We start from the raw sequence: 25058 nt of genomic DNA, 5'->3' as shown, positions 1-25058 counted from the left end.
TTTACAGGTGGTGGTGGCTATTTTGTCTTTTGGTTTTTTTTCTCTAGAAAAGTTGAGACACAGTTACAGGAACACTTCCTCCAAGTGGACTACAGACCACAATGCTCCCAATGTTTCCAAGAATAAAAGTAAGCATTTACAAAGAAGAAGTAGTGGTAGATATTCAAGGTTGGGGTATTCTTCGCAATGGCTATATGGTGGGTGATGTTGAGATGCAGGTCCCCTCTTCATCATTTCTCAGGTGCTATCTTGTAGGTGAAGGAATTGTCATTGCACTATTTGGATTCAGTGCTAAACATCAGTTCCTTCTGATAGTGATTTGTTGCATGGTGGTTTGGTGAGTTCCAGTTTCCTTTACTTTGTTGGAGCTCATAATTATGTCAGGTTCTGTCAATCTCTCAGGAAGGTAAAATTTTCTCAGTTTCTTAGATAAGAGAGACCTAAACAGGATATTGTGTCATGTATTGGAGTTGAAACACAGACTTTTTTGTACCGACAAGATGATCTGTAGGATGGATCTGTGTCATTCTCCCATGTTCCTCAAAGCCTGAGCTGGACTTCAACTCACTATTATATCTGGCCTGAACAGGACCCTGAGAGGACCAGGAGAAAGAAAATGGCTACAAACTTTAGCATGGCTTTACGAAGAAGAGGTTTTGGTACTGAATGTAAGCTGAGACATAGAGAACACCAGAAGATGCTCCTAACCAAGGGCTCAGAAATGTGTCTGTAGCAGGAGATGAGGAGGCTCTGAGCTGGTTTCACTGGCAGCCAGGTGCCAGCACACCTTTGCCATGTCTTTAACCCCTTCCTTTAACACGATTGTAAACTGCATTGCTTCTTTGGACAGCGCAAGTCAACAGCACTTGCGCTCATTTTAGCCTGGCTGGAGTGAGGAGCGAGTGAGACTGGGAGGGGTTAGCAGCCCTTTGGTCCCCTGAGGGCTTGGACCCACCAAAGGGGCCAGGGGATGCGCACCCGAGGTGCACGCTGACTTCAGACACCGGCAATTTAAGGGACAGGGACCCTGCAGATGCACCCAGGGGCTCAGGGAAGCCTCGGCTGACGGGGCCGCCTGCGTGGAGCGCAAACCCGAGTGGGGCAAGGGTGCGGGGGGGGCAGCAGGCGGCGGAGGCAGGGCTGCCCGCGGTGCTCACCCCGGAGGCGCAGCGCTGCGCGGGGCGGAGCAGCGCCGACCGCCATCCCCGGGCGACCTGCCCGGCGGCGGGGCCGGGGCACCGGGGGCAGGGGCGGGCCCGACCCGGGCCGGCGGGGGCCGGTCTGTGCTCGGGGAGGCGAGGCGAGGAGGGGGCGGTGGTGCGTGTGGCGGCGGGCGGGAGGAGGAGGAGGGCGGCAGGGGCGCGCCGCCCGGGGCTGATTGGCCGCCCCGTTTATAAGAGGTGTCCGGCCGGGGTGGCGAGGTTGTTTGCCGGCGCTGGGGAGCTCGGCGGAGCCGCGTGTGGAGCCGTCGGAGCGGAGCGGAGCGGAGCGGAGCTGCGATGCGTCGCGCCAGCCGAGACTACACCAAGTACTTGCGCGGCTCCGAGGAGCTGGGCAGCGGCGCCGCCCACGAGAGCGCCCCGGCGCCGCCGCCGCCCCCGCCGCCCGCGCACCCGCCGCCCGCGTCCCGCTCCCTGCTCGCCGCCCTCGTCCTCCTGGGGCTCGGGCAGGTGGTCTGCAGCGTCGCCCTCTTCCTCTACTTTCGAGCTCAGGTAAGCGGGAACTGGCGCGGGCGCTTGCCGCTGAGGCAAGCACGGCCGCCTCGCGCCCTGCTCAAGTCGGCAAGGCCGTCGTGCCCGTGCGATCGAGGGGATAAAATAAAAACAAACCAAAAAGTTTTAGGAGACACTTATCTGTCTCTAAAGTTGATCCAGTTCTGAGATGCGTCGGGCCAATGGGCTCCCAGCGCCCTGCCCAGCGTGTGCTGTGCCCTGATCACTGGAGCTGCTCAGTACGAGGGTTCCAGGTAGCGCTCCGGGCATCGGGTGCATTTTGGGGTACCGGGCTTCGCCGCCAGGTTGGATATGAGGGGTTCCCTGACTCGAGAAACAGTTTAGTCATGCTTCTTCACCTGAAGTTTTGCAGGACTTTGGTTTTTAATGATCAGCTTTCAGTTATCCACTGTAGAGAATTTTGGCATTGGGTATTTGACAAAGGTTCTTCACCCAGAGAATGGTTGGGCGCTGGAACAGGCTCTCCAGGGAAGTGGTTACAGCACCAAGCCTGACAGAGTTCTAGAAATGTTTGGACAATGCTCTCACGCGTGTGGTGGGATTTTTGGAGATGGTGCTCTGTGGGGTTGGACACTCTGTGGGGGTGCTCTCAGGAGTTGGACTCGATGATTCTTGAAGGTCCCTTCCAACTCCGCATAATCAGTGATTCTGTGACATGGCTGAGGTCTTTGGCTGCCTTAAATGTCTCAGCAGCAGGAGAAATGGCTTTAGGGACAAAAAAGATCGTCACGAAACACCACTGGTGATGGTTTGTCACTCAGGCTGCGCAGGGGCGCTACAGAGGAGCTGGGTCTGTGTGCCCGAGGGCATCGGCCAGAGACGCCTGCCGCGGCTCAGGAGCTTTTCCTGGGACTCTGGGGATGCCTGGGAGAGCCGCACCTCACCTGCCAGGCCTCAAGTGTGCCGGGAGGGCTCAGCAGAGGCAGCGGTGCGTGCGAGGGGAGCGCGGGGAGGTGTCGCTGTGGGGGCAGATAAGGTGATGAGCGGTTGGGCTTTCGGGGAGCGGAGGAGTCAGCTTCTTGGAAATGGCTCGGCTGCCTGGATTCCCTCGCTGCTGCATCTCTTGCCCTGCAAAGCTGAGCCCTCTCGGAGGAAGTGGGGAGCTGCCAGCGAGTTGGTTCTCAGGGCAAGATGTTAGATTTCTGCTTGGCTTTATTGTCGGATGCTAGCTAGTTCTGTTGATGTGGCTCTCACTGCCGTCATGGAAGTGGTGCTTCTGTTGTGTGTACTTTTCATTTGAAGTCGGCACAGACTGGAAACCTGTTTCTTTCGGTTTACTTTCTAGGTAGAGGCACTTGATCTTGAGGTAGCAGGCTGGATTTCTTAACTAAGTGCACTCTGAAAGCAGGTGTTGCACAAGTGTATACCCACTTAATCAGATGAGTGACTGTCAAATATACAGTAACGCTGCTGATAATTTATTATGCAGACTAATTCATATTTTCTTACTGACAATTGCTTTGTGTTTTCCATTTTTCGAAAAATAAAATGTAACGGCAGTACGCCACTTAGTTAATCGTAACTTGTATATTTCAGAAGAGTGACATCTAATTTCTGGGACTCATTGTAAAGTAGCTTAAAGCTACTTGTTTGCTTGACAGTGAAATAAATTAATGCCTGCTTCAGCTTGTGACAGGGGAATGTTTTTCACTCCAGATGTTCATGAACCTGAAAAGACATTCTTGTCAAAACACAGCTCAGAGATGCACAGCTATGTGTTCATTAGGGGGCTCGAGAGCTATTGCAATCAAAACAACTAATCAAAGTGTACCCCCTTATGAAAGGCTCTTCCTGATAGGTACATGTCAGGGTTTCATGTGTGCCTAACAAAGGGTAAAAAGAATCCATAATGGCTATTTTTCTTCTGCTTCCTTGATTTTAAAAAATGGCATGGTTCAGGTGTAATTCTGCATTTGACAGCTTAATTCTCTTGCTAGCTTCTTGTTCCTGTAGATTTGGAGTAGTGCTATTGAATGGAGTCTTTCATAAATTTGAATTTCTAAAACATCTAAAGAGGTGATATAACTCAATGTAGGCTTGACTGAAGTCATTGCCTAAAAATTTTAATGGAGAAAATGTCATCAATGGAAAATAGAATAATAAGTATACTCTTGAATTAAGTATGTAATTCACTATAAGAAGATATGATAATTCATATTTGTTCACCATTTCTAATTGTGGAATAATATAGATAGAAAAACATGGTAGGTCCTGCAGCAGTTAATTCTTATTTCACACTCTTTTAGATTTATTTTATTTAAGTGGGACATGATCAGACCTCTTTCTTTTGGAAAGATTTCTGTGACCTTTGATTTTCTTAAGCTACTTCAATTTGGCCTTTTCAGTGTAAATTTCATCTATCTACATTTGTACTTTAATAACAGAACTTAATTATTTTTAATTAATTTTAATTAATTTTGTTGAAATAATGAGGCATTAGTAGTAGTAGCTGTGGATGAAAAGATTTGAATTGTTTGCTTGGTAAATTAAGCAAATGTGAATTAGAAAGATTTGACTGTATAGGCTGATGTTAAGAAATTATATATCTTATGGAAGCTCTTTAAACCTTATCTAAGAGTCTGAGTAAACTCTGACTCAGTTTTACCACTCACATTTTGTCTGTATTCGCATAAAATCATTTGGGCTGGATCATGACATTGTATAAGCTGAGACAATAGTTGAGGTTTTGGTTTTTCCTTAATTTTGTTTATTTTGTGGCTTGAGCATTTGGAATTTCACAAGACACATAACTAAGACTGACACTAGGTTTTCACGGGTAAACACATGTTTGTGGCCAAGAAATAATGCAGTGCCATGCAAGGGAGACAATGAGCTGGTATGGTGAAAAAGAAAGGAAAAAAAAAGCAACAAGTTTGAATTTTACCAGCATTCTCATAATAGTGTACTGAAATGTAAAAACATTAGCATGTTTTATCCTTGCTTTCTGGTCTATCCTGTGCAGTGTACTGAATCCAAGAAATTGAGCGATAAAACAATTTATTGGTCTTAAGCATTTATTTTGCCTATACTTTGAGGAATATTTTATCATTATCTATAAAAATGCCATGAAAATTTAGTTAAGATACCCAGAGCAGCTGGAGGTCATCATTCTATAGAGACTCATGCACAGCACAAGGTGAGAAAAGTATTTTCTTTAACTTTGACTGATAAATGCTGAGGTATAGTCTCCAAAAGCTTAGCTTTTAAGCTTTTCTTTCTGGCCCATTTCCTTAGTGCACTTAGATTTCAAAAGAATAGGCATCTGGTCTAACACTGACTGAGCTGGAGAGGGGTGAAGCAAATTGAAACTGCTCAAAATGAAATGTGGTGGCTGGGTGTTTAATGCCCACAGTTTAAGCTAGACCTCCAAGAGTGTGCCCTCTTCCCATTAAAAAAAAGTCTGTCCAAATTTCAAGTATTCTACTAGATTCAAGAGGTCACAGTTGGATAAATGGTGACCTGGAAGATCAGTTGTTATTGTCATTTCATGCTTATGTGGAATTCTTGTGGTATGTTTTCAAACTATTACCTTTCAGACTTCAGTTGAAGTTTTGTGAGCATTGTGGCTAACAGAAAAAACAGCTTGCTGGGGACTGTTAACATCTTTCAGAAGCCTGAAAGAACCCCTTCTTGGTGCTTAAGAAAGGTCATGGAGTGCAAAGTGATATTTGATAGTCTGGAAAGTGGTTTGAGTTTGAAAAAGGTGCAAGTATAGATTTTAAACATTTATTATAAGGAGGAAGTATTTAATGAAATATTGTAACAGTGCATAATTGATGCAAACTTTAATAGTAAAGCTGGGCGGAATGTATTGTATCTCTTAAAACCAAACTGAGTCCTTTTTACATCAGAAAATTGGTTCTTAATTCTGTAAGGTAATCTAACCCATGATGCTGGAGTTCATTTTGGCTGCCCTGAAGTGGCTGAATAGAGTCCAGAAATGCAACTAGAATGATGAGAGATGCTGAAAACTGGGGGCACTGAACAGTCTGACCTGATTTCAAGGTCAGGCAAAGCAGATATTAAAAATAAGATAGACACTCCTCTCTTTTGTTTAAGTCCTCTAGGGTATTTAGAATACTTCACAATTTATAAAGCTTTCGCCTTTATTTGTGTTTGCATCTTGATATTTCTTCCAGATAGTAAATCTTTAGGACTTTTTGCCGAAGGTGCCCTACCCTGCAAGTTAGCAAGCTGCTTCTGGTTTTTCATCATAATTTTCTCATTCTGTAGAAGTTCTTCTCAAAACTCTCTTGGAAATTTTTCTGTGCATCACTACTTCCCCGATTTTGATCTCAATGCTTGGTAGTGCTTGTTTACAGCCATCGTAGTTCAGTGCCTGTTCTTTGTAAAGACTTATGATGCAGGATTTCTGAGAAGTCCTTTTCAGGCAAGTGAGCTGATTTTTGTAGTTAAATGTGGTGAAGACTATTCTTGAAGGTATTCTTTGAAAAAGGTGAGGGCAGCAGGTGGGTTATCTGGTCCCAAGATCAGAGTTTCCCCTTATCAAGCAGTAACTCTGGAGACTTGCAGTTTTTGTCAGGGTGGGCTGCACAGCTCCAGGTTGCCGAAACTGTCAGCTGCAGTGTTTCCATTAAGCCTTCAGTCTTTCACCTGTAGGTGCAGAGATGCTGGATTTCTGTCTTAAGCCTTGAGCAGATAAACTGTAAACTGAGCAAGGGATTCTGTGCAATCTGCTGTTACTGTTGTGATACAGTATTGTGTGACACATTTGAATGATTTCTGATAGCAATGAGTCTATGCTGGCATGATTTGTCATGCTGAACACTCAGGCCTTTACAAATTTCATTATTTTTTGCTGTAAAACCTATTTCTCTTGCTTGTAATTCAGAAGATGTGTTTTAATAAATCCAAAACTGGGATAGTAGTGTCTGTCTAGTAGAATTATTGATACAAGTTAGTATTTATTGGCAGTTATTTGCTGTAACTTTCTATGTTCTATTCTGTGATTTGTGTAGAGGGGAGAAGACTCAGATACCCAGATCCTGTTAAGAGACATCAGTTCAGTCAGGTCTCTAATGATCCCAGCATGAGAGGTTACATTTGAAATAAAGGGTCCTATTTTGGGTCCCTTGGTACCAGAAGTTTATCACAAACTGGAAGGTGTCCAGCAGAAAACCACTGTGACAGGTAGGAGCCATCATGTATAAAAGAATGGAGAGCTGGATTCTTTGACAAAGAACAGACTAAGGTGAAGGAAGCTAATCACTGTTTTTAGCTACCTGAAGACAGTCAGGCTTTTCAGAAATGTGCAGCAAAAACAAGAGGCACAGTCATAAATTGCACCAAGCATATAAAACCAAGGTTTTTTTACACACTGGAAGTAGTGAAGTTTTAGGGCAGTTTGTCCAGAAAGCTGAAAGTCTTCCCTGATGGACATTCTCCAAAACTTGTCTAGAAGAGGCCTTAACCCACCTGGCCTGAGTTACAAGTTGGCCCTGCTTCAAGCAGAGGGCTGGACTAGAGACATCTAAGGTACCTTCCAAGCCAAGTCATTCTGCATTAACTGCCTTTTAGTAGCTGTTGGTAAACATTTTGTGCTTCTCTTTTTAAATTTCTTTTTATTTTATTTCTTTTTTATTATGTTTAGTTTATTTTAGTTGATTTTTCTGGGTTCTGAATGCAAGTGGAATATAGTGTGAGGGATGCTTGGAGAGTGCAGTTTTACAGTCAGTTAAAACTAGTGCTGCCTTCCTGATATTTCATTCTTATGCCTATCCCTGTACTGACTCCAATGCTTATCTGATCTATCTGGAGTGACTTGGTTTTGGGGAGCTAATCTTAAATGAAATTAGGCCAGCAAAAATTCCTCCCTTGTTACTGATTTAGGAGACTGAAATCCAGGAATTAAGTTCTGTGGTGAAGGGGGTGAGAGCAGAGAGGTGCTGGTTTAGATCTCCTTATGCAGTTAATGAGGCTGCACTGCACTAGCTGACTTCAGAAGGTATTAGTGTAGGTTTTTAGCACTTAATTCATAGAGCTGCAATGGCTGTACACAGATTTTGTATGGGGATTCAGCTGTGTCAGGCCATCACAGGAAGATGTTACTGCCTCCAAGGCATTCTGTAACTCATCACTACCCCTCTGGTCAATGCTGTGGCATCTTATGATCAGGTGAACCTTCTGTGACCTGTTTCATTCCAGATCTGCAGGGATGACTGAGACAGCTAAACCAGGCTACAGCATCTGACACTGGTCTGAATTAACTGGGTAAAGAGCTTTCCATCTGGAGACTTGAGCAGAAGGGTGGTGATGGAGGAGGCAGCATTTGGTACTGCTGTCTGTGCAACAAGTGTCTCTCTGCTGTGTGCTACTATAGGGTGGCTGCCTGGGTGGTGTAGACTTTAATTCAGCACTGTAATCCTAACCTTACACTTTTAAGTTAACTAATTTCTTTTTTGGGGGGTTAGGGAGTTGAGTTTATGTTCCTGTGAGCAAATGATATGCTTGATTCACTCTGGCTATTTTGTATTGTGAAAAACTTCCTTTTGATATGGTGTTTTGTTCAGCTCTGTGTTAAAGGAAACTGAACACTAGGCACCGTTCATAATGTTTTAGTATTTCTGCACTGCTGTTACAAATAACCTCTTGTAATTCTCAGGTAAAAGTGTTCTTTCCAACTAAAGAAAGACAGAAGTCAATGTTCATAAATAGGCCAGCTGATACAGTTAGGGAGCCTAGACTAAGAGTTTGGGTGCAAAAACCCTTCTTTAAGCCAGAAGTAAAAGCAGAATAAATGTGAGTTGAGAACAATTTCTGGGAGTCCTAGGCCATCTCTGAAAGATGGTTATTAATCTCTTCAGTGTAATGGATTTGGAGTATGAGAAAAAAAAGGGTGAAATGGTTCAAATAGTTTTTGTGCAATGAAGTGCTGTCAGGGTACAATCCTAATCCTTGGATTATCTTCCAATTTATCTAATTGATAGAACAGAGGATTTAAAAATATACTTGCTTCAGTCACAAAGACTGATTGATAAAAATGTATTGCAGATACTCTAAACTTACCATGCCTTGTCCAATGATGCAGAGGTGTCTTGTGGTGCAGTTCAGTCATCTTTTGGTCTTTAACTTTTGCTGTCTTGCTGTCTTTGGGAGCTGGCAACTAAGTCTCAGACAGCTTCTCACTCCCTGATGGCATTCTGGAGAGAATTGGAAGAGTAAACGTGAGAATTCATGGGTTGAGATAAAGAAAATTTAAAAGGTAAAGAAAAAGCTGCACATGCAAAGGAAGCACAATATGAAGGCAGGTGTTTAGCCATCCCTGGGACAGCTGACATAAAATGACTTGGGAAGACAAATGCCATCATTCCAAATGTCTCTCCTTTCCTCCTTCCCTCATGTTTACATGCTGAGCATGATGCCATATGGTCTGGGGTATCCCTTTGGCCAGTTCTGGTCAGCTGTCCAGGCTGTGTCCTGTCCCAGCTCCTTGTGCACCCCCAGCCCTCTCTCTGGTGGGATGGGGTGAGGTGTGAGGCAGAAAAGGCCCTGACTCAGTGTCAGCCCTGTTCAGCTGTAACAAACACATCCCTATGTTACCAACACTGCTTTGGTCACAAATGCAAAACACAGCCCCATACCAGCCACTGTAAAGAAAATGAACTCTATCCACCATGAGCACATCCATATCCATAAAACAGTTTCAGTGATAGCTGACTGACAGCTTCAGTGATATAATTTCAATGATAAAATCGTTTCAGAGATAACTTCTGTGTCTTCTATTGAAAATGATGTGCTATACACACACATACATACTGTCCCCATGTTTCTCTACTTGACATTCATGTGTCATCTTACAAAGAATAGCTTTTGTTGTAGGATAACTGTGTATATTTCCTGCTAAAACAACTAGTGATATTGCCCTGAGTGGTTGAAATACAGAATTCAAAATTATTGACTTTACCATAAGAATGGGATTTTTCTTTAAGTTTTGAAAGTCACGTACCTAGTCTAAGCTAATGAAATAGGCAGCACCAGGAGATAATTCATTCTCCTATCTCACATGTTTGTTGAGTGTTGGGAACTTTTTCTCTTTACACTGCTTATAATGAGAATTTAAATAATAAACTTAGCCAGGGGCCAAACTTTTAGGTGGTTGAAAAGTGTCTCTAACACCTAGAACTGTGGTTTTGCTTATGTTTTTGTTTCAGATGGACCCTACTAGAATTTCAAAAGAACATGCACACTGTGTCAGAACACTTTTTGGACACCAGGAAAGTACAGATTTGCATGATGCCTCCTTTGAAAGTCAAGAAGTGAAGTTAATGCCAGAATCCTGTAGAAGTGTGAAACAGGCTTTCCAAAGGGCTGTGCAGAGGGTAAGTGGCACAGACAGTGTGTTCTTTATTTCATGGTCCTGTTGAAATTAAAACGTTTTTTTCTGAAATCTGTATTCAGAGGTGAGTTCTATAAATTATTTCCTGGTGTTTAAGTAACACCTGGTGTTTTATCCAGGATTGTATTGTATTTGCTGATGAATCTGGCAGTGGCTAACCAATTATGTATTCAGGCACATTTTATTTACTTTATTTTTCTTTTAAGAAATGAAGACTTGAAGTTGTACTAAGAAAACTGATTGAAGTTAGGTGATTACCCATTCTGACATTTGGATGGGCCTGAACAGTAGTCATTTATGCTAATATTTGTATAGGTTTTCCAGATGCTCATAACAAGTGTCAGTTCCACATTGTTTTCAAGGGAATCTTCCAAACAAGATTCTCTTAAGTCAAGATCATCAGCAAGGAAAATACTGCCTGAAGGAAAAGGAGATAGCATTTGCTCTCATTTGTTCTTGTTTCTTACTCTGGTCCAAAATGAGGCTCAGTTCCTGCTTTGGTTTTGCTCTCTTTGCCAGTTCTGTGCAGGCCATTCTCACACTGGCAGAAGACCTACTTGGCCATAGCATGATAACTGGGTGGTCTTTGTCCAGGAATTGAGAATGACAGGTTGTTCCCAACACAAATGACAAAAGAAGTCAGGCCTAGTGAAGAAGCCTAGGCAAGCTGGAAATATGCCACAATTCCCTTTTACTGCAGTTACTGCCTTTGATCTCTTTTGTGTTCATTATAGTGTTTAGTGCTAATTATGGGCTGTGTAACAGATGGATGTCTGCTATGGTATTTGGTTTTTCTGGCTTATCAGACCCATTACAACTTTACTGCCTCACATCTTCATAGGACTGGCAGTTTCATAAGATTTGAGCTGAATTCACATATGCTTTAGCATGGACTGTACTTGACTTAAATTTACAGCATTTGAATTGTGCTAATGTGATGTTTGGTTTTAACAGAGAACTCTAAGTGACAGATCTTTTTGTGAACAAAACACAGAGAGACATAGGAGTCTTGTCTCTTTTGCTAGCCACCTCCTTCAAGAGCTTAAGGGGGAAACAAAGAGTTATGTCTGTAGGATTAGTTCTTCCCTCCTGCATTTTTTAGAGCCTCTCACGAAGCACCTACATATGTGCTGTGTGCTGGGCTGCTCCTTCACTCGTGACAGAGGAAGGAGTTTGTTACAGTAAGTCAATGGGGAGCTCTGTGTTCTGGTTATTTGCTGCTGGTTACTCAACAAAGGCACTGGCTTTAGCTGAGGCTTTATATCCTGCCAGTCTGGATGGAGGTTAAATGCTGCAATGTCTGTGGCCAGGATAAGTAGTGAGTAGGGATAACTTTCTTGGCTGATCACTATTAGTTTGAGAACAATAAAATTTCCCTTGCCAAAGTAATTAGACTCTGAATTTCCTTTGAATGCAATGGAGTTTATTAAGCAGCTGCACCAGTGGTCTGGATGCTTTGTCATCTTGTATCAATGACAGAAAAAGAAAGAAATAGGAAGGTGGTGACCTGAGGCTTTTTACATCTTGTCGGTACATCAGAGAAGTGAAAGTAACAGTGTCAAGGCAGAATTATACTTTATCATCATCTGTAAATTCTGCCTTTCAGTCACCCTGCAACAATGAAGAGCAGAGATGCAGCTATAACTTACTTGCAGTTGCACACACTCCTTTGTGTGTAGATCCAGCTAATGTGACTTAAAGGAGGTTTCCTGTTGTCTGTGCTTTCTTCACTTTCCTTAAGGAGAATAAAAAATCTTACTTGTGTGTTTTAAGAACCAGTATCCTTATTTGAACTGGCAGTATGCTAAGTGACTAAAAGGGAGCACTACAAAATACCATTTCTGTTTTTAATTTTTCAATATATTGTCTTTTGCAATTCGAGCTGTTCAGGAAATGAAAATAGACAAATTTCTTTTGCTCAGGTTTATGGTCTGGTTACAGCTTCTGGCTTCCTGTGCCAGTTCTCATTGGTTTTCTTTGCACACCTGTAGACAGAGTGCTTAAATGTAAAGCAGAGATTGATGTTGAAAGTGGAAGTGCTCTTATGAAAACCAGTGTAGTAGGGCTGCAAGGTCCAGACTAGAAATACTTGTCTTCTGAAAAAGTAATAGTTTTTTCCTTTTAATCAGAATCTAATGATTGATTCCTTAACATATGCTGTGATAAAAATTCTGCTTAAGGATCAGCTTACTAAGTAGAGAGAATAGTTTCAAGATTGCATATAAACTTGCAAGCAGACAAATAATATACTTTCCTAGCCAGTCTGTTTGCTTATTTTTTTTCCATGTAACCCTATAAAAGTTTTGGCAGTCCAGATGCTCTAACCACAGCCCTTATGAAGTCTGTTATGAGCCTGAAGTAGAAAGGACTACAAACGTATCTTGGGTCAATCTGTAAGTAACTTTGCTTGGCAGGGCTCCCAGGTTCTAGCTCCTTGTGGAGTTCAGGCATAGGCTGTTCTCCCACATGGCAACAGAGTGCTTTGCTAGACCTCCAGGGCAGCATTTATAGAAAGATCTATATACTTAGCAGACATTTAAAGAGCACATAGTTATGGACCAAGTAAAGGTTTCACAAGTGATTGCTGTAAGTTAAAATTTCACCTACCATTTTGTAGGTTTCCATCCTACAGCCTTACATGCCGTTTTTTTTTCCTGCAAGCAGTAGACTACTCATTTGGAGAGAGGTTTTATTGCTGGTCTGTAAACTACAGTTGAATATAGGTTCATGTACTTTTTATTTTACTTCCTTCCTGATTAGCATTCTTCAGATTGCTGAATTTCCGGCAAGAGAATCAGATACTTCTTCCCGGTATCAGCTGTACTTAAAGCACTTGGTAATAAAAGAGTCAAGTGCTTAAAGAAGCTTTAAGATCACATCTGAAGCAATAAGTGAGTGTCCAGAAGTTCTCTTCTCATTGTTCTCTAAGGGCTACTTAGAGCTGCTCAAAGTAGATTCTGAGATATTTAGATAAAAGCTAAAGGAGACTAAAAACCTTTCACAAATGTCATGTCTTCAGGTGTAGCCTTGTCTCTACATCCTCAGCATTGGACAAAAGTTCAAGAGCAGCAGGTATTTTTGCAGCCTGCTGTGGATGAGGTAGCAAGTAGTTCCCAAATTTCCAGGCACGTAAAATATGATTTTTAACTTTAAAATGAGAAAGTTTTGGAGCTTCTTAGTGGCCTCTATTTTTTTTTTTTTGGATGAAGGGAAGTTGCGTTTTTCGTTTTTGTGACTAACTCCTTGTCTGTTGTTTAAACAGTGAGTATGTGGAGGAGGTTGGAATGTGGGAAGCAGGCCAGCAGAGTTGACTTGGTGGGCAGTGAGCAAATGACAAAGGTGTACAAGTGCAGCTTATCATAAGATGAAGAGTGGGGTGATTTTTGTGTACAGTGGGGTGATTTTCTGCTAAAAATAACTGAACAGCTTGGTATCACACACACTTTTGTGGATGGCAGTCTTGAGAAGTTGCTGGTAATGTTTTGTCAGCAGTTTTCATGCCATTATAGCAATGTCTTAGTCACGGGTTCTGTTGAGTTGTTTCTGCCTCCTTAATGAGCCTTTACATTGTGAGTAAGTATGAGACACCTAAGAACATTCAGGAGCTAAAAAACACAGTGGATATTTTGGTGATTTGAGAAATCACAGCTCTTAATTCCTTGCAGTAAGAATACCAGGGGATTTTATAATCCCATTAAGAGGCTACCTTCAAACATCCACTGAAAAATGTCCTTCAGGGTCAGAAGCAAATACAGTTAAATGCTTTTTTAAGGTAGGTTGTGTATCAGCACCTTGGAACTGTATGAACATCAAGTAAGAAAAAAAATCAAGACATGTTTAACTGCTTATTCTTTAGGAGGAAACCTACAACTCCATATCTGTTTTCTTAGGACTAATTAATGTGTTTTGTCTTCATTTTGGAAGCTGGGGCAACATAACAGAAAGGATATCAAACTTTGATGAGGCTGGTCAGAATCAAGTAAAGAACTTGACGCTAGTCTGGAGCTTAGAGAGCTGCTGGAGGATTTTGTTTTCTGGCCACAGTCTTGCCACTTCTGACCCAGTGATAGGCTCACAGAAGAGTCAATGAACAATTGGCTCAAAACCCCCAGCCTTGGTGTTGTTAGTGCCATGATCTAACCAGCTGAGCTAATAATGAATTCCATACAAGGAGAGTTGTGGACTCAGGTCCTCCTGGGTAGCTGTCCTGCTTACTGAGTGGTGAAGCTGCAGATGAACAGCACCACCACCAGTTAGAAGGAGAGCAGCTCAGACTGATCTCATGAGGACCAGAGCCATTCTGTGTGGAAGATGAGCTGAGTCAGGCTGCTGGGTTTCAGAAGATGAGGTATTCAGCTGCTTAAGCTAGAACATCTTTGGAAATGTGCAGAAGCAGAACTGAAGGCTCCTAAGAAAAATGTAAGCTAAAACTAGAATAGCAGTCCACCAATTCAGGCCTTTCAAGGGCTGAGCAATTATCAATCATGGGATTTTTCTTTTTTTTTCTTAGTACCATATCTAGATAGTAGGAGATTAGAATGTACATGGTTCTTTTTGGATCTGCTCAGTAGGCTTTCCAGGCAAGGACACTATCACATCCTCTCAAAGGAAAGGATATTGAAACAAACTTCACATCTGAGAAGTTTCCAGTAAGAAAGCAAGTGGACAAACGTCTCTCCTTCAAGGGAAAAAGGGCTGAGATAGGTTTGCTGCAATAATCTCTGAGAATGTGGTCTATCTCCCAGGCTCTTTTTGCCTTACATCCTGTTCTCTTCAGGGTGGAGGCTTTTGTCATTTTTCACAGTACCTAGTACTTGCATTCTCTTGTCATCTTCCTATTTCTTACTCAAATGTGGCTAGTGGCTGATGCTGACATGTAGCTCCTAGAATTGAACTTCATTTTCGTGCTCCTAGAACTGACATTGAAGTAGGAAGATCAGAGAAGCAAAGTGAATGTAATGCGGGAAGTGGATGTGAGTTTTGCTGCTTTTGAAGTTGTGATTCTTCTGCTTTTCTTCTCGTCTTTACAGCAAAAAGCATCTTCATGGTTCTTATCTATGAAATCAGCATATCTCAGCTGAAGCATTATGCTTTGATAGTCATACTACAACTTCCACACTACTGTGGCTTTTCATTTTGGTTTAACATTTAAACACCTACTGAAAGTGGAAAGCGAGAGTAATAAATGCACCAGCCAAGGCACTACATATTTCACTGCGGTTGCAAAACTACATAAAAGCAGGACTTCAGGTGTATTCAGAGCAGGATTTCAAATTCTGAAACACCCCAGTGATTGAGAGCACAGTGGGACTTTGCTGATCTGGCCAAATCTGAGATGTATTTCATATACATGGATTGAATCAGGCAAATAGCAGTGTGCGAGGCATAAAGATGATATCAAGGACCACTCCTAGGTTCAAAGAGGGCTGTCTTCAGCAAAATGTTTCCTTTTACTAAACACCTTCTTGACAGCTCCATGATATGAGGTATTCAGAATAACCAACATATTACCCCTGTTTTTTTAGAAAACAGACAGAGTCATGGGGGAAAGGGAGGCAGAACTGAGGGTTGAGCTTAGTACTAAACTTAGTCTAGGCTTGTAACAACAACAGGCTGCTTAAATTTTGAAATCTGCTGGTTTTATCTTTTTCTCAAGAGGAGGTGTGAATGATTAAAAGCAAAGCTTTTTGTGGTGCCTGATGTTTGCATTTTGTGCTGGTTTTGGGTCTGGGTAGCATAGTTCTTATTCATGTTAAAATGTATCTGCAGCTAAGAATTACACCCTTTTGAAGTCTGGCACCCAGTCCCTTTGGTCCAGTATGGATGATACCTAATCCTTCAGTTCCTGCATACCTGGTTAGAAGTGAGCCTTGATTGTAAAGCCTTGTAGCCTTCCCTGTTGGTGGCCATACCATGGTGAGGTATGGAGGTTTGCATTCACCTCATCACAAATTACATTCAGAGTTTAGCTATCCTTAATTGTTAGAGTGATTACACACTAGTTCCTGTATAGAAATGCCTCTTTCCTTGCCTTTAGACTCTAAGTCATTAAATCAGTTCATAAATTCCATTGTTTGATCTGATGCCTTCTTATCAATCATTGTTCCATTATGCTTACAGAAATATTCCAAGTACAGTAAGTAGAAAAGGTTTGAAATGTGCTGTCACCACTACAGTAAATCATGCAGTGATCATACATACTAACATTTCTATGAACCTTTATTAGAATTACCAAATTACTAGGTGTAATTTGATTGTGTGTGCCTGTTACATGAATCATGTAAATCTGATAATTTATATCCCAGACATCTGAATGTGCTGCAGGTAGAACAGTGTCCCCAGATACATGCACAGACTATTGTAAGTGTGCAAACTAAACATTATTATGAAACCAAGAAAGCATCAAAGCAATGTCTCCTTCTCATTTTAGGAAGTCCACCGTGCTATGGGAAGAACACCACCAAGACCAGAAAAAGGTAGATACTGGTTTATGAATAAGCAATATTTTAGTTCCATTAAACTTGTCTTTTTGGGATAATGCAATTCTTTTATCTCTAGCTGCAATGGAGGCATTAGGACTTGAACTGTACAAGAGGAACAAACCTGAGAAGCAGCCATTTGCCCATCTCATTATTGATGATAAGAATATTCCATCTGGTAAGTTCATTTTTTAAGTGAATACTTCCAGTACTAATATAAATGTATCAAAAGTGAAGTATATGAAGATATTTCAGCAAAACAGCAACAGACTGGGACTTCAGAAATGGCTTTTGATAGTCAGAATAAATTGGATGCATTAAAGGATTTCAGAGGCAGCAGGAGTAGTGCTTAAAGGAGGATGGCTCCCCTTTGTATCAGCCTTGTGCTGATTTGGAATGGCCTCTATTTCAAATTGCCCTTTTTCTTGACCAACCTCTTGAGGGGCAAATCCTGTCCCTTTGTGCTGTCTTCAGGTGAGGAAGATCCACATTGAATGCTGTCCTCTAAAGTTTGCCATTTTCCTTTGGCCTGTACGGCCCATCAGGAGTTTTTCACTCCCACTGGATGCCAGCCATGAGGGTGCATGCATACATACAAGCATGTACCAGCACAAACATTGCCCAAACTACTCGGCAGGGGGAAAAAAAAAATTGTTCTTGTGGCTTTTATCTGCCCCTGTGGTAAGAGGATGTCATTCTTTTATCTTGCCAGAGCTCTTATTTTCTGCACACAAGTATTCAGATGGCTTTGTGAATATCCTTGCTAGTACAATACCAGGGAACAAGACATGAGTTGCCTTGGAACACTTTCCAGAGGAAAAGATTCATTCCTAACATTTTAAGATAGTGTTAGAACAGTTTTAGTTTTTGCCCTGGGGCACTGTCAGTTGAGATTTTTTGCTGTGTTCTCAATGCTGTATTCTCAACAGTTGGTGTGGTAGAAGTAAACCAGAGTTTTTTCTGAAGCTGTTAGGTAGGGGATCTTAAGAAGGAGTGCATTGATCACCACTGTCTTCTTTCTCTGAAGATTTATATGTTCTGCAGGGCTGAACTCATTGTTAATTGAGCTATGCACATTGATTTTCTGTTTTATATAACGAAACCAAAGGGGAATGGTGTGTTGAGAATTGAAATCTGAGATTTTAGCAGCCTGCATAGTAATACCTTGCTCTTGCTCTATTTAGAGACAAAGCACTTCTGTACAGTTTCTTGCCTGGAGGGATAGGATTCTTTCAAGTGCATTGGCATTGCTACAATCCAGAGCTTTATAGCAGAGAGCTTAAACAGCTTGTCAGATGGCAGTCAGAACTTCCACAGGTTTTCTTGTTAGCTCAAATGCCTCCTGACAATCTTCTATTTTAGTCAGATTTTGGCTTTGACCTACTTTTCGGTAGGTCAATAGTAGAGGATTCAGTATCAGTAAACTTGCCTTAGCATTTTGTCTTTGGAAGATTTCAATTAATTTGCTAGTCATAGGAACAGATCACTCATCTGCAGAAGTGGAGTGTGTGTCAGTGTTACAGTCTGTGAAATCCTTTTTTTTCCATTTATTTGCTGCTTAGCTGGATGTTGCTGTAGACTGTAATTTTACAACTGTAATTTACAGCAGCTGATAATTTTTACAGTTGTGCTTTGCTGCATTAACCTTCAAGGATGTGGCACAGCACATCTATGGGTGATGGCCAGGGAGACATTGTTCTTTTTTTGTGCAGATGAGCTCCTTGTCAGTGTGATGAGCTGCTGCATGTACTCCCTTCTGATCTGGCTTTTGCCTCTTGCAGAAGAGCATTGCCAGGAGTTAATCCATGAGCGCAGCTTCTGCAGCCCTTGTGGGCATTGCAGCAGTGAGGGGCTGCATCCTTAGGGATGGAAGGAACTCTGAACCTGCTGGTTGTGAGGCACTTCAATATCATGCTCACTGGCATGAGGCAGTACCCACTTGCCTGGGTAGCACAGAGATTAGTGACAGGCATAAAGAAAGAAAAATTTGCCTCAGGGGTCACCAGGAGTTTTTCCTCTCCCATCTTGTTTTCTCTGACTGCAAATGGGAATTTGTTTTCTTCCTTTGCTTCTTTACCCTGCATGTCTGAAATCCATCTGAATTGTTTTCTGCCATCCCTGAGTGGACAAATCTATTCTTAGTATTTTAAGGTTCTCTACTGTCATTGAACTCATCCAGAATAAACAGTGCCAGGGGAAAAAAAAGTCTTCATCACTGTGAAACAGGATTTTAAGCAGTTTTCTACTGAACACCCTTCATGAAGGGGAACTGAGCAGTGTCTGTGAGAGAACATTTTGCTTTGACTTGGTTCACAAAAATGTCAGGCCTCAAGTGCACTTTTGCAGCTTGGGGGATAGTGCAAGGGATGGGGGGAAATTACCCTGCTCAGATCATGGTGTCCCCACCCACCCTTTGGCACAGAAGCAGTAGTGGTTTGGCTTGCTGTGTGTATTTTTAAGTTTGCTGCCTTAGGTTAGAGCTGGATGCTTGCTGGTTGGTTTTTACCAGAGTTCACTATAAATGCTACCTAGGTTTTAAATGAAAACAGTGAATTTTGGTTTATAAATTGATTACAGAAATTAGTCACTGTTTAAAAGGGAAAATCACGAACAGAAATAAATATAAATGTTAAATATATCATTTGGGGTGTGAATTGATACCTTTAGCTGTCTAAGGAAATGCTGTAGTATTCTGAGCTATTTACAGCTGCAGGTTTGACTTAGCTGCCCTTTGCCTCCAGAAGACTTTTCAGAGCAAACAGTACTTTGGTCCTTTTTTCAGGCTTTATTTATACCTGAAAGCTACTAGGGTGCAAACAAATTATCAAAACAGGGCTCCTTTCTCCTCTGTTCCTCTCACATCATCCTCCTTTTTGCTAATTAATTTTATTTAACTCATTTGTATTAGTCTTAGTTCAAGCTCACAAAAAAGCAAGACATTGTTTTTATTTATCTTCAGTTTTGAGAAGAAGCATGCATTGTCTTGAATTCTTATATAAAGCTTTTTGCCCTGTCTGGAGGGCTATTTTGTTCATTATCCCCCAGCCATTTCCTTGTCTGTCAACAGGACTTAGCTTGTGCTGTTTTTTTCATGGTTCCAAAGTAAATAATCTTCCAGAAGATACTGTATTGCAGCACTTTTGTCTGTCCCATGGCTTGGCCTATGTGTCAGTTTCTGATACATCACATTCATGGACAGCAGATCCAGCACTTACATGCTCCAGTTTCCTGCACTTCCTATGTTCCAGGGTACTGCTTGTTTTGCTGTCTCCAAATCTAGGTGTGTTACCACCAGAAGTGCTGAGAACCTGCTTGCTCCTTCCATTACAGGTTGTGTGGCATAACCCCTACCAGAGCATCTTTGTGCTCTGCTGCTGGCTGTGGCACACCTCTTCTGGAGCTCTGAATTGTGGCAAACTGCCTGGCTGCTTCAGTACACATGATCACAGCATTATAATATAGCTTGGAAGGCACTTCCAGAAGTTATCTGTACACATCCTTTGCTCAAAACAGAGAGGGTCATCACCCATCATCTCTTGCCCCTGAGTGTCCAAATAGTGTAACCAAACAGTGTACCCAGAGCCCCTCTCTCAGTTACAAGCAACTGCAGCACCTATTTGCTTTCTTTTCCTTTCTTCAGCAGAACATCTTCCCACTGAGGGTTTCTTCAAAATTGCAGCTTGACTGGCAACTAAAAAGTTGACTTGTCAGGTAAATAAAACCTGCCTAGCAACTACCCAGTGTGCCACCAGGCAATCATGGCATGCCTTTCTGTTCTGTCATAGGTGTGCATTCCTGTCCTATATCTAATGTGCCTATCTTCTGATCCAGCTAGTGATTTTTTGCCTGTCCTCCTCATCTTGAAGATAGCCCCCCCTCCACAGGGCAGTACTTCTTCCAGACTTAATGCTGTGCAGATGAAGTTCTGTAATTTCCTCAGCTGTTCCCAGTTCTTCAGAGGTGCACTCTGGTACCCCTAACTCAGTATATTTTGCAGGTGAATAATTGCAGGCCCAGAGACTTAAGATCTTGCTGTCTTTTCCAGTTAATTGATGGATTTCAGATGGTTTTTTTGAGGCACTGCAGAGAAGTTGGCTTCTCTGTCTGTTCTTGCTTTCATAATTTCTACCTGGCTGCACTAGACCCATAGGGGAGCAGCTATTTGTGATCTGCCTTTGACAGTGCTTTTGCTTCTGTCTTTGTGGAAGAATGCCAGAAGGTTTTTGTTCTGGGCTGCTGTTGAAGTATTCCTCTCACATGGAAAAGCTGCTGCCCTTGGCAGTTAGGGGAGATTCGTCTTTCTCAAATCCCCCTGTTCCTACTTCCCCTCCCTTTCTGCACAGACCCGGTGGGCTCCTGGGGCATGCTCCTGTACATGCTCAAAGCAGAGAGCACTGTGCCCTGCTGTGTGCCATGGAAAGTTTGCTAAGGCTGGACTGTTTTTTGGTTCCATATTGGGAGAATAAGGTACTGAATATTTCAAGCAGGCATTTAGCTGCACTGTGAGGCTGAGGTGTGCAGTACTCTGGTACCTACGTGAACACACTGCTGTGGGAGGGAGCAAGCGGGGTCAGTCTTGTGTGCTGAAAATTACTAGGGGTTAGGGGGATAAGTTGGCCACCTCCCATCTGTTGTGTTATGCCCTGGCTGTTACCCTGAATAATAGAATGTTAGTGGCTTGTGCCTATCAGGAAGTTTGTCATAAATACTTGAAGTGCTGTGTGAAGTCTAGGCAACTCAGTGTGTAGTACTAAAGATGCACAACTGTACTGACCTTTCCCCATTTTTTTGGTGTTATCAAATGAAAAATATGTTTACCTTTCTACCACTACAGTCATAAGAACATAAAATATGGAAAGCTTCCTAAGCTTTCTCTTTTGGGACTTGCCAGTTCAGCATTTTTTTCCAAATTTTAGTTATTCCTTTTCAACACCTGCATGTTAAAGACCAGTAACAAGTTTTTCACATTCCTCTCAACTATTTGTAACTTGACTAAAGTTTTAGGTGGAATGCAATGCCTGAGCAGAGCTTGTTTCATGGTTGCTTAGCATAATCAAACTATCGGCCAAGAGGCTGTTTTGCACCATAGTCCAGCAGGTGTTCTGCTGGGAGGGCACAGTTATAAGTACCAAGCAAGATCTGGGAATGTATGGTGTGAAAAGACATTTTCTTTTTAGGAATTTTTATCATAATTGTTTCATATTCACTCTAGCCTATAGAATTCCAGTTGCTATTGATTCTAAAAACATAGAAGTTGCTTTCTAAATGTTGGGGTTTGTCAAGCGCTATCATTTATGTTTGTAAATAATCCTTTTTTTTTTTTTCTCTCCAGGAACTGGCAAAGTGAACCTCACATCCTGGCATCATGACAAAGGCCAGGCAAACTTATCAAATATGACATTCAACGATGGAAAACTGATTGTTAATCAAGATGGATTTTACTATCTTTATGCCAATATTTGTTTTAGACATCATGAAACATCAGGAAACTTGACTAAAAGAGGGCTTCAGTTGATGGTTTATGTGATAAAAACAAACGTTAAAATAAGGCGCTTTGATGTGTTGATGAAGGGAGGAAGCACCAAATACTGGTCAGGGAATTCAGAATTTCATTTTTATTCTGTAAATGTAGGGGGATTTTTTAAATTAAAATCCAGAGAAATGATAAGTATCCAGGTATCAAACCCATTGCTACTGGATTCGTCGCAAGAAGCAACTTACTTTGGAGCATTTAAAGTTAGGGATTTAGATTGAATCTTTCTTTAGTGTGCTGAAAATTTGAGTTTTTAGTTGTCCAAAAACAACTTGAAGAACTGAAAATCTTCTGCAGCCCAATTGCATCTGTATAAGCCGTATAAAGACACATTTTTGTCCCATGTAAATTCCAGTGGGAGTCCTGCAAATACATGGAAGGGCAAAATTACATAGTTCTCCTGATGCAGTCTTAAAGCAGTTTTACTTCATTTGTCTCCACTGGCCTCACTAGTCATTGTGCCTTTTGCATTGCTGTAGTTGAAATCAAAACAATTAAAATTATTGAGCTTCTGTTGCCAAGTTCTGCCCTGGTTACCCTTACTAGTTTAGGTGCAAACGTAGACGGGACAGAACTTGGCTCCCAACTTGTTTTTAGGGCTCCATTTTGCTTGGGTTGAGTGTTCTGACCCTGAGACAGCAAAGATGATGAAAGTGTGACTAATCTCATTGCATTTGATGTGGCTTTTCAGATGCTGAGTTAGGGCTGATTATGCTTTGCTGGATTAGGGTTGGAGAGCTCAGACCATGGCAGAAATGGCTTGGAGAACACTTAAACAGTCCAACTTAACTGTTCCCTGATTAATAGGGCCATTCCAGGAAGAAGGGAGATCATCTGGTCTTGCAGTTCTAAAAAGTTAATTACAGGTCATGTTGTTATTGTTGCACAGTTAATTGCAAATATAGATTGCCAAAATATGACGTGCCTTTAAAGTGTTACTTTGTGCCAGAACCTGCAAATACATTTTTTTAAACAAAAAGTATGTATTTTTATATTCTGTAATATCTAAAGTTATATTTCAGGTGTAATGTTTTGTGTAAAAAAAAAATGTAAATTATATTGTCCTATAGTATTTGATACAAAATATTTAAAACCTCTTGCTGTTTGTATATTTAATGTTTTAAACTGTTTTTTTGTACAGACATGTTAAACTCGTGCACTTTTTAATCCCAATGGGAAAAAATGCAGCTATAAGAGATTGTTTGCAATTAGCAAATGTAATATATATCTTTGTTCTTCTTAACTTAATACATTTCTTTTAAACTTGTCAGTATTAAGGGAGATGAAACCACACCAATGCCATGAGTAATTATACCTGAATGCTGGTCACTGGGTGCCTTTCAAACCTGGAGGGTAATTAAGCTGGCATTATGTAAAAATGAAATTTAAAAAAAAATTAATACGTAGTAAGCCCTAGAAATGTTTTAGGGATATTTATAGTTATTGAGCAGGCATATTTTCCTACAACAAAATCTGCCAGTGTCAAATTCTGCAATTGAGCAGTAAATTTTTTAGCTTAGTTTCCTGAAAAAGAGACACTTATGTCATTGCATTGCCTGTTCTTGTCTCCCACTGTAGCTTTTAAAACTCTGCACCCTTCTGCCAGCTTTGGCAGATGAATGGCAGAGTTAAGAGATATTCTTGCAGGTTTTATGAGGACAGACAGCTGAGAACACCTCAGCCATTTATACATTAGTCAGTGGCTGGCCACTGTTGATTTTAGCCAAGAGATTGCCTGGGGAGACTCCTGCAGCCTGAGTTGTCGCTTGTACAGTGCTTGGCCAAGAGAGCTGGGTGCATGGAATCTGGGGGTGGGTGCAGGGGCCAGGGGGGAGGGCTGCAAATACTGAGGTGATTTTTAGAGCACATCTGGACAGGGGACAGCAACTTCTTGGGTAGGGGGATGAGGGAGGGTTTTGAAGTGTGTGTGTGCTCTATGGATGATGTGGGGAAAGCCCACTATTTATTGCAGTAGGAATCAAATCTGTAGGAATTGGGGCTTCTTAAAAATCCTCAGGCTTTTTAATTTTTTTTTGTTAAAGGAACTGAGTTGAATTCAAGCAATTATTTTATACTGTATAATAAACATTTCCTTTTAATGTTAATATTGTTTTCTTACAAAATATATTTCTAAGAAAAAAACAACTTTGTGATTTCTTTATTTTCATGTGTACCCATATTTCTTGTGCAGCTTTGATAATTCTATTCAGATTTCAGAATGTACAGTCTGGGAATGGTATAACTCACTCAAGAAAACTGAGGCATAAATCAACTATTTTGAGACAATTACAATGAATTTTATGGAGTTTTTATTTGGCTTCAGATATACATACACCACTTTCAAGTCAGGTTATATTTTTAGGGCTTGGAAATTCAGCTGAAACTGAAGGCTTCCCATGATGTTTCACATCTAACAGTTGTCAGTTCAAACCCACAAATGACTGAGGAATCTGGGGCTCTTATTTTTTTGTTTTCAGGGGCTACAGGTCACAATCATTTTTTCCTACTATAAAGATGTCCAGTGGCAGGCTGGGAGAAAAATGCCTGTTCTGTGTCCTGGGGGTTTAAGTCACTCTCTGGGGAGGTAGAGATAGAGGTTCAAATGGTTTGAAAGTAGACTTAGTTGCTGATTTTAGCAAATGCTCACAGATGGTGTGATATGAAGGAGGGGAGCCATCAGCACTAAATGTCACCTGAATGACAGTGGCTGTGGCCTGTGAGTGTGTTCTGCAGAAGGTCACAGGACCTGTAGCATGTGTTGAACCCCTGAGCACAGACTTGTTGGTTGTCTGTGCATCCTAAGCCACCAGAGCTGAGACCATGTCTCCTGAGGCTCAGCTTAGCATGCATGTTCTCAAGAGGAGGGCTGTAAGCATCTAAATTTCACAATACAATATGAGGCTTTAAATTTCCCTTGTGCAACAACTTTGAAGCCTAAATGGTTTGAGGGTTGTGGT

The 25058-nt window shown here is 41.6% G+C and overlaps 1 protein-coding gene across 1 annotated transcript; it reads left to right on the top strand.

Moving 5' to 3' along the window:
- Positions 1-1413: 1413 nt before the first annotated feature.
- TNFSF11 (TNF superfamily member 11) lies at positions 1414-24757 on the top strand. The gene is made up of 5 exons (XM_071448445.1): positions 1414-1712; positions 9905-10072; positions 16520-16565; positions 16648-16746; positions 21901-24757. The coding sequence occupies exons 1-5, from the start codon at positions 1500-1502 to the stop codon at positions 22320-22322; spliced, it is 948 nt and encodes a 315-aa protein (XP_071304546.1). The 5' UTR covers positions 1414-1499; the 3' UTR covers positions 22323-24757.
- Positions 24758-25058: the final 301 nt, after the last annotated feature.

This window comes from Agelaius tricolor, unplaced genomic scaffold (assembly GCF_023055355.1).
Source record: "Agelaius tricolor isolate 1412-34295 unplaced genomic scaffold, bAgeTri1.0.p SCAF_26, whole genome shotgun sequence".
In the NCBI taxonomy this organism is placed as follows: Eukaryota; Metazoa; Chordata; class Aves; order Passeriformes; family Icteridae; genus Agelaius; species Agelaius tricolor.
Note: the sequence above shows the minus strand (reverse complement) of the source record. Positions and strands in the feature narration are given on the sequence as shown.

Bases quoted from the DNA above. Each gene is read 5' to 3' on its own strand.
- TNFSF11 (XM_071448445.1), top strand. From the start codon at position 1,500: ATGCGTCGCGCCAGCCGAGACTACACCAAGTACTTGCGCGGCTCCGAG. The intron at 16,566-16,647 runs GTAGATACTGGT...TTTTATCTCTAG, and splicing joins ACCACCAAGACCAGAAAAAG to CTGCAATGGAGGCATTAGGA. The intron at 16,747-21,900 runs GTAAGTTCATTT...TTTTCTCTCCAG, and splicing joins TGATAAGAATATTCCATCTG to GAACTGGCAAAGTGAACCTC.